We start from the raw sequence: 8,785 nt of genomic DNA on the forward strand, positions 1-8,785 counted from the left end.
CCCATCACCTACTTTCCACGGGTAACCCATTTTGGCAGCTTTAGCAGCCAAGAGCACACCTTTCCAAAAAGGAGAGGCACCAGTAGAGGGACATGAAAAGAAATTAGGATTACCAACTCTGTATTTATGATCAATAATTTGTTTCCAAAGCTTGTCCTCACTTAGATTATATCTTTTAATCTAGGAAGCTAGGAGGCAAAGATTCATCTCAGCTAGGTCAGGGATTCCAAGGCCCCCATATTCCTTCTTCTGAGTAACCATCCCCAATTAGCTAAGTGATACTTGTGATGACCCTCATAATTATCCTAAAACAATGAGTCATTTGAGAGTTGATTAGGGAAATAGCCCATTTAGGAAATTTAATGACACTCAGCAGATACAAAGGGATACTAGCTATTACACTTATAAGTTATAACCAGCTCCAACTTGGCAGCATGGTTAAGAAGTTTCCCCCTCCATCCTACTGTTTTTTTTTTTCAAAATCGTGTCAACAATAGGTTGTATGTTCTCCTTCCTTAGCTAGTATCCCTAAATATTGCAAAGGAAACACCCCCAACTTGTAGCTTAAAGCTTGATCAAAAAGCTGCACATCCCCCTCCATTATACTAATGGGAACCAAATTACATTTATGGAAATTGTTTCTCATCCTAGATATCTGTTCAAAGCAGGATATGACCCACTTCAAGTTGATAGCAGAACACATGTTATTTTCTAAGAATAACAAGATGTCAACAGCATATTGCATCCCCCTCCATTACCCAACTTTTGCATAAGACCAGCAAGCTGCCTACTGGCAGCAGCTTTAACCAGCATTTTGGTGAAAACATCAGCCATGAAATTTAAAAAGATTAGAGATATATGGTCTCCTTGTCTAACACCTCTACTGGTAAAAAAAGAACTCACTATTTTTATCATTTAATCTGACACCCACATATCCATTGTATGAAAGACCTTTAATGATAGACATCCAATATGGGTTAAAGCCCCTTTTCTCCATCATCTTTAGTAAAAAATCCCTATCAGCCCTATCATAAGTTTTTTCATAATCCAATTTAAAGATAAAATCAGAATGTCCATTATGCAAATCATTATGAATAATTTCATGGGCAGAGACAACACTCTCAAGAATGTATCTTCCTTTTATAAAGGCTATCTGGTTTGGTGAGATAAGCTGTCTGGTTTGGTGTTGTTATTCTCTTCTAGAGTATTCTTGATCTTTGAAGGTTGAAGCCACTTGAAATTGCTCATCAATTGGATTATATACTGCTCCACAATGAGAACCGAGCATACAACCAGATCAACCAGCAATAATAAGACAGTAAAAAAAGAATAGTACTAATAATAGTAAACCGGTCGAAACAAATCGATCGGCAGCCATGGCAGGGAGCAGGAACTCACGGTTCATGTCCCAGTTTCCTATCTCTAGTATGGTGTACTTTCCTGCTGTCTAGTAATCCTGTCTAGTAGGCCTTGGTGGCGTTGGTGGTGAGGCCGTAGCCGAGCGGGAAGAGCGGGTCGTAGTGCGCGTCGCCGTAGTTCATCGGCAGCTGGTCCACCGATTTGAACCATGTCCGCGGCAGCTTCCCACCGAACCCGTAGTCGCCGAACAGCGCGTCGGTGATGCCCTGCCCCTCCGAGCCGGGGAGCCACGCCGCCACCAGAGCGTCCGACGCGGCCAGGAGCGGCTGCACCACCACGGGCCGCCCGCTGATGAGCACCGTCACGCACGGCGCCCCGCTGCACACCGCCTGCACGGTGCTCAACCCGGGCTCCGGGATGGTCAGGTTCAGGTTGTCGCCCTTGGTCTCGGTGTACGGGTGCTCGCCTACCACCACGATGGCGTAGGAAAAGCCGCCGTTCTTGACGAAGTCAGCGTCGGGGTTCTCGGCGAACACCACAGCCGTCGACGGGTCCACGGCGGCCTTAACGGCTTCGAGGATGGTCGTGCCGACGGTGGTGCGGCCGGAGTCGCCCTGCCACTCGATCGTCCAACCGCCGCACTGGTAACCCAGGTTGTCGGCGTGGCTGCCGGCGACAAGGATCTTGGTCGCTTTCTTGGGCAGCGGCAGCAGCGGCTTGTCACTCGCCTTGCCATCGTTCTTGAGGAGCACCAGCGACTTCCTCACCGCCTCCCTCGCCAAATCCCTGTGCTCCTGCAAAATCAAATTCAGATCACTCCATAAGTTCAGAAGTTCAGGTGCGTTTCCAACATTTTGGTTTCTATAATTCAGCTTCATCAATCAGTACCTTGTTTCCGAGATAACCAGCCATGCTGGGGTCTGAGTAAGGGTTCTCGAAGAGGCCCATGGTGAACTTGACGCGCAGGATCCGGGTGACGGCGTCGTCGATCCTGCTCATGGGGATGGCGCCGCTGTTGACGTGGCCAGTCAGGAGGCTGATGAAGCTCTGGTAGTTGTTAGGCACCATGATCTGCGACATGACAAGAATCGTCGATCTCAGCAAGCAGCATTGCAGTCAGATATAGTTTGTTTCACTGGGAAGCTGGCCTTACCATGTCAAGGCCGGCATTGATCGAAGCCTTGACCGAGTACGAGTAGTCCGACCCTGCAGGGTTTGTGATCCTGTCAATGCCTTCCCAGTCTGAGATCACAAAGCCCTGTACAAGAAGATGCAACAGAGAAAATGAACATCTGAAGATTACAATAATCCAACATCTGGGAAGCAGAACACGAGTTCAAACTGTTTTTGATTGTTACATATTGTTCTTACCTTGAAATTGAGCTTGCCCTTGAGGTATCCGTTGATGAGATCTCCATTTTCGTGCATCTTCTTCCCATTCCAGCTGGAGTAGGAGATCATGACGGTGGAGACACCCATCTTCATGGCGTTGAGGTAAGCCGGCATGTGGATGCTCATCAGGCCCTGCTCGTTGATGATGGTGTTGTTCTCGTTGATGCCGTTCACCGTGCCGCCATCACCGACAAAGTGCTTCGCGCACGCCGCAACCTTGTTCCTACATTCAATTTTTCTTTGTAAGGTGAGTTGTACAAACAAAATAGTGACGGACGGTTCATGTGTGACAAAAGTGTTCTTGGACGGGGTCTTACTTTCCGGCAACGTATGGCATCCCGCTGGTGAAGCCCTCGGGGACCTCACCCTGGAGGCCCGGGATGAGCTCCGTCATGGACTGCACAATCCGGTGATCTTCGCTGTAGCTCTCGTAGCACCGGCCCCACCTCGGATCTCTGCACACCTGTTCATGGACATAAGCAGCAGAGTTCAGCACAATGCAACAATAAAAAGTTCAAATTTCTGAGCGGCATTGCTGTTGAAGGATTTAAGATAACTTTACCGCGATGCAGGGCGCGAAGGCGTACTGGATGCCGGTGGCTCTGACTTCGAGCGCGGTGGCGTTGCCGATCCTCCTGACCAGGTAAGGGTCCCTGGTGGCGCCGAGGCCGACGTTGTGTGGGAAGATGGTGGCGCCGTAGACATTGTTGTGGCCGTGGACGGCGTCGATGCCGTAGATCATGGGGATGCTGAGCCGCGTCTCCATGCAGGCCTTCTGGAAGCCGTCCACCATGGCCTGCCACTCCTGCGGCGTGGCGCCCTTGTGCGGCACGCTCCCGCCGCCGCTCAGCAGGCTGCCGATGAAGTTATCCCGGAGCACTTCGGGCGTGGCCACGAGCCGCTCGATCTGGGTCATCTGCCCGATCTTCTCCGCGAGCGTCATCCTGCCCAGCAGGTCGGTGACGCGCGCCTCCACGGGCTGCGCTGGGTCCTTGTACAGCGGCGCAACGTCCGCGTCGGTGGAGCCGAGCACTGCCCAGAAGAGCAGGAGCGCGGCGAAGACCGCCGGCGCCGTGAGCAGCGCCATCCTGTGCCGGTGCAGGAGCGGGACCAGGAGCTTCTTGACCTGCGCGAAACATTCAAGCGACCCGATGAGAATCACAGTGAGACCGTCCTCCAGCGGCTTGAGGACGCCGGCCCGGAGACGGCAGGCGACCGACATGGCGGAGGATCAATGGATGCAGTCAACGGCGAGGGGATCCGAGAACGCGCAAGGATGCAAGAAGCCATGGTTGTAGTAGTGCTAAGAGATAGTTGTGATCTGCGGCGTGTTTTTGTTAAAAACTACTACAGTATACTACTAGTTGTCAGATGATTTCTTTAGTGCAAGTTGTGATTGTGAAAGCGAGTCGTATGATGATGTCACGTTAGTTTAAGCGATCCATTGTTTATTTTAAGGTATCTGGCAACATTCAGAAAAACTGCAATTAGTACTTGTAACAAAAAGAAGACTAAGAACCGTGCTAAAAGAAGATCAAATGTAGAGCTTCAAATGGCAATCAAACGGAGTACTTGCAGACATTAGAAAACTATAAGAGAATTAACACAAAAGACAGAAAATTGTAGAAATGAGCAAATAATTAGACATGCCAAATCACCAGAAGCAAAGGAAGAGGAAGAAGAGGGCAGCCGCTACAGCAGCAGGACGCCCGTCCTTGCAGACGCCGCAAAACCTATGAGCCGTTGCAAGAAGAGGGGAGGTGCTTCTATCCTGCTACCACGAGAGCAGAGTACTATTCCTATCCTATGAGAAGGGGCATTGAGGTGAAGTGCTCAGGCGATGAACGCCCAAATTCAATGCGTTTGTTGCAACCGATTGGAAATCTGTGGCAAAATCCAAGACGCGTGAACGGCCGGCACCTTTGGACAGTTGGACTCAGGTCCAAGCCAAGCTCACGGTAAATGCTCCCAGCAAGCAACAGACAAGCAAAAAAAAGATTTTCATTTTTTTATGTTTGACAGAAGACACAGCAATAGCTAGAGTGTTGAATGGGCAAGCAAGAAACGGCCATGGCTGGCCTTGGCCTGCCTCTCTTACCAGAAGGACAGAGGGCGGTGGTGGTGTGAGCCAGCGGCAACGATTAGAGACGAACGGTAGCTAGGGTGGATGGGAAGAGGAAGAAGAATGGAGAGAGGAGGCGTGAAGCGCTGAAGCCTCCTGCCTTTCCCTCCACCTTTTCATTCCTCTTTATATAGCCTAGGCCGGCGGCGATGATAAGGTTCATGGATGGAGGAGTGGTTGGATTGGTGCGGTCATGGAAGACGGAGCAGCGGCCGGCTTCAATGCCATCCACTCCTTCCCAAAAATACGGGCATACTATCCTCTGCTGGCCCTCCCCGCCGTTGCAACGGATCGGGGTGTTTTGGCATTCATACGGCGCGGCCGCCGGATTTGTTGGCATCTTCCGGCGAGGCCCGCCCGAAGGCGCAACGGCAACAACGACCCAGGTAATCGCAACAGACAGAAACAAAAATAGATAAAGTGTGGTCAAGCATAGCGGCGGCAAGGCGCTGCTTAGTTTTGCAGCCGATCTCGGCGACTCACTTTCTGTAGCAGCTTGGTGGCCTTGACGCCCGGCATGGTGCCGCCGAGAACGAAGGCAGTAAAGAAGAAGAAGAGGCGAGAACGACGGTTATGTGCTTTCAGAAAACGCGGCAGCGGGAAGACGTAGGGGAGACACAGGGGATTTGGTTGAAAGGGGCCGTGGTGAAAGCCAAGATTGGTGCTGTTTGCAGGGGAACTGACAGCGGGTATAAATAGCGCGCGCGCGGGGCGGTTACTTACCGGAGTTGTGAAGCGACGGCGACTGGTCGCGGCGGCGATGAGTCAGGGGCGATCCAAGGTCCGACAGCGACGCACGAGCCTATCTATCTATCTATCCACTGTTCCGCCACCTATCTGCACAGTCCCGCAAGTATCTCCCACTTGCAGGAAATCAATTCACCCAAGCAAGGTGATGGCCGGAGGGCGGAGGTAGAAGACGATGCAGCGCCCAACGGCTAGGTATGGGCGGGTGGTGTGATTGATCTGCAACGGAGCAGGGCGCCCCACGGCTTTATAGAGGGTGCAATGCTGCAGAGGAGGAGAGAATCAATGGAGGGAACACGCGCGGCGCAGACAGGGACGCAGGGAAAGCGCTGGCAGATTAGATTAGGAATTAAATCTCAACGTTCGACTCGGGGCGCGCATCTAGCCGCCCGATCGGCGACGGACGGCTGATGAGACACTGTTGTGGGGGAACGTGAGCGCCATGTTGCTCGCCCGCCGTCCGGTCGGGTGTAGGCCTTTTGTTTTTTGGCCGTCGGTCCGACGCCTTTTTCCCTCGTGGGGACACGAGCGCCAACGGTAACCAGACCGGGGCCGATCCGGGCGAAGCAAAACGTTTGGGCCACTACGATTGAGTAGGAGTGATGCGACACATTTCTTGCGATTTTGTTGGACAGCGATGAAATTCCCTATGCTTCTTGTGAGTTCTGTCTCGATTTTTTTTTGGTCAAACAACGAGGTGTGAATTTTGATTATAATTAATCTGAAGTGTCGGTTTGCGGTAATGCCAAGCTGTTTTTCGAACGTTGGGAACTTCATTTTGTCCTAACATTGGAAGATTTGGGAATAAGCACTCTTTCAAGTTTCGTGCTCTGCTACGCTACTAGAGGTAGAGTGTTTAATGGAGTGTTGTAATGGGTAGATCCAAAAATATGTATGATTAAGATATGGAGTATAAGATGGAGCGACAGGTCAGGCATGTTTACATCAAATCTGGCTACGGGCTACTCGGTGTGGCCCCGGTAGTGGAACAGGAAGACGCGTGGAGATACGGTGTCCGCGGTGACACATTTGCATCTCAAAATTAGGCTTGAAATGACTCGTCGCTGACGGCTCGATCCGCTGGAGATCCCACACAACGTCTCGTATCCGAGCACAGTTGAACACATCAATAGTTATGTCTAGTCTTGAAACAATGTATGTGTACTTTTTTCTCTCGTTCAAACCCTTCCAAACATGCACTTACAATGATTTTTAGATACGCAAGGAGTACTACTCCCCGGCCCCATATTATCAAAATGAAACCAAGATTCTCGGAGGTACCAAACAAAACAAAGACATACAAACGCGATTGACACGCCGTTGGGAACCCCAAGTGGAAGGTGTGATGCGTACAGCAGTAAGTTTCCCTCAGTTAGAAACCAAGGTTTATCGAACCAGTAGGAGTCAAGAAGCACGTTGAAGGTTGACGGCGGCGAGATGTAGTGCGGCGCAACACCGTGGATCGAGCGCCAACGTGGAACCTCGCACAACACAAACCAAGTACTTTGCCCCAACGAAACAAGTGAGGTTGTCAATCTCACCGGCTTGCTGTAACAAATGATTAGATGTATAGTGCGGATGATGATTGTTTGCGTAAAACAAGAGAACAAGTATTGCAAGAGATTGTATTTCAAGATAGAGAATTGGACCGGGGTCCACAGCTCACTAGAGGTGTCTCTCCCATAAGATAAACAGCATGTTGGGTGAACAAATTACAGTTGGGTAATTGACAAATAGAGAGGGCATGACCATGCACATACATATTATGATGAGTATAGTGAGATTTAATTGGGTATTACGACAAAGTACATAGACCGCTATCCAGCATGCATCTATGCCTAAAAAGTCCACCTTCAGGTTATCATCCGAACCCCTTCCAGTATTAAGTTGCTAACAACGGACAATTGCATTAAGTATTGCGCGTAATGTAATCAAGTAACTACATCCTCGAACATAGCACCAATGTTTTATCCCTAGTGGCAACAAAGACATCCATAATCTTAGAGATTTCGTCACTTCCCGCATTCACGGAGACATGAACCCACTATCGAGCATAAATACTCCTTCTTGGAGTTAGAAGCATCTACTTGGCCAGAGCATCTACTAGTAACGGAGAGCATGCAAGATCATAAACAACACATAGATATAAATTGATAATCAACATAACAAGTATTCTCTATTCATCGGATCCCAACAAACACAACATATAGAATTACAGATAGATGATCTTGATCATGTTCGGCAGCTCACAAGACCCGACAATTAAGCACAATGAGGAGAAGACAACCATCTAGCTACTGCTATGGACCCATAGTCCAGGGGTAGACTACTCACACATCACTCCGGAGGCGACCATGGCGGCGTAGAGTCCTCCGGGAGATGATTCCCCTTTCCGGCAGGGTGCCGAAGGCGATCTCCCGAATCCCCGAGATGGGATTGGCGGCGGCGGCGTCTCCGGAAGGTTTTCCGTATCGTGGCTCTCGGTACGGGGGTTTCGCGACGAAGGCTATTTGTAGGCGGAAGGGCAGGTCAAGGGGCGTCACGAGGGGCCCACACCACAGGTCGGCGCGGCCAGGGCTTGGGCCGCGCCGCCCTATGGTGTCGCCACCTCGTGGCCCCACTTCGTCTCCTCTTCGGTCTTCTGGAAGCTTCGTGGCAAAATAGGACCCTGGGCGTTGATTTCGTCCAATTCCGAGAATATTTCCTTACTAGGATTTCTGAAACCAAAAACAAGCAGAAAACAAAGAATCGGCACTTCGAGATCTTGTTAATAGGTTAGTTCCGGAAAATGCACGAATATGACATAAAGTGTGCATAAAACATGTAGATATCATCAATAATGTGGCATGGAACACAAGAAATTATCGATACGTCGGAGACGTATCAGCATCCCCAAGCTTAGTTCCTGCTCGTCCCGAGCAGGTAAACGATAAACAAAGATAATTTCTGGAGTGACATGCCATCATAACCTTGATAATACTATTTGTAAGCATATATAGTGAATGCAGCGATCAAAACAATGTAAATGTCATGAGTAAACAAGTGAATCATATAGCAAAGACTTTTCATGAATAGTACTTCAAGACAAGCATCAATAAGTCTTACATAAGAGTTAACTCATAAAGCAATAATTCAAAGTAAAAGTATTGAAGCAACACAAAGGAA

At 49.7% G+C, this 8,785-nt stretch overlaps 1 protein-coding gene across 2 annotated transcripts; it reads right to left on the reverse strand.

Moving 5' to 3' along the window:
• Positions 1–1,319: 1,319 nt before the first annotated feature.
• On the reverse strand, positions 1,320–5,529 carry LOC124704292 (beta-glucosidase BoGH3B-like). Of its 2 annotated transcripts, none has more exons than XM_047236537.1 (7): positions 5,357–5,529; positions 3,314–3,877; positions 3,069–3,214; positions 2,731–2,974; positions 2,513–2,617; positions 2,248–2,430; positions 1,320–2,153 (listed from the first exon to the last, which is right to left on the reverse strand). In XM_047236537.1, the coding sequence occupies exons 1-7, from the start codon at positions 5,390–5,392 to the stop codon at positions 1,461–1,463; spliced, it is 1,971 nt and encodes a 656-aa protein (XP_047092493.1). In that variant the 5' UTR covers positions 5,393–5,529; the 3' UTR covers positions 1,320–1,460. The 2 variants fall into 2 exon arrangements, with proteins under 2 accessions (XP_047092493.1, XP_047092494.1); XM_047236538.1 differs by lacking the exon at positions 5,357–5,529 and adding an exon at positions 4,850–5,342.
• Between the last annotated feature and the right edge of the window lie 3,256 nt (positions 5,530–8,785).

Source organism: Lolium rigidum, chromosome 3 (genome assembly GCF_022539505.1).
Source record: "Lolium rigidum isolate FL_2022 chromosome 3, APGP_CSIRO_Lrig_0.1, whole genome shotgun sequence".
NCBI classification, from domain to species: domain Eukaryota; kingdom Viridiplantae; phylum Streptophyta; class Magnoliopsida; order Poales; family Poaceae; genus Lolium; species Lolium rigidum.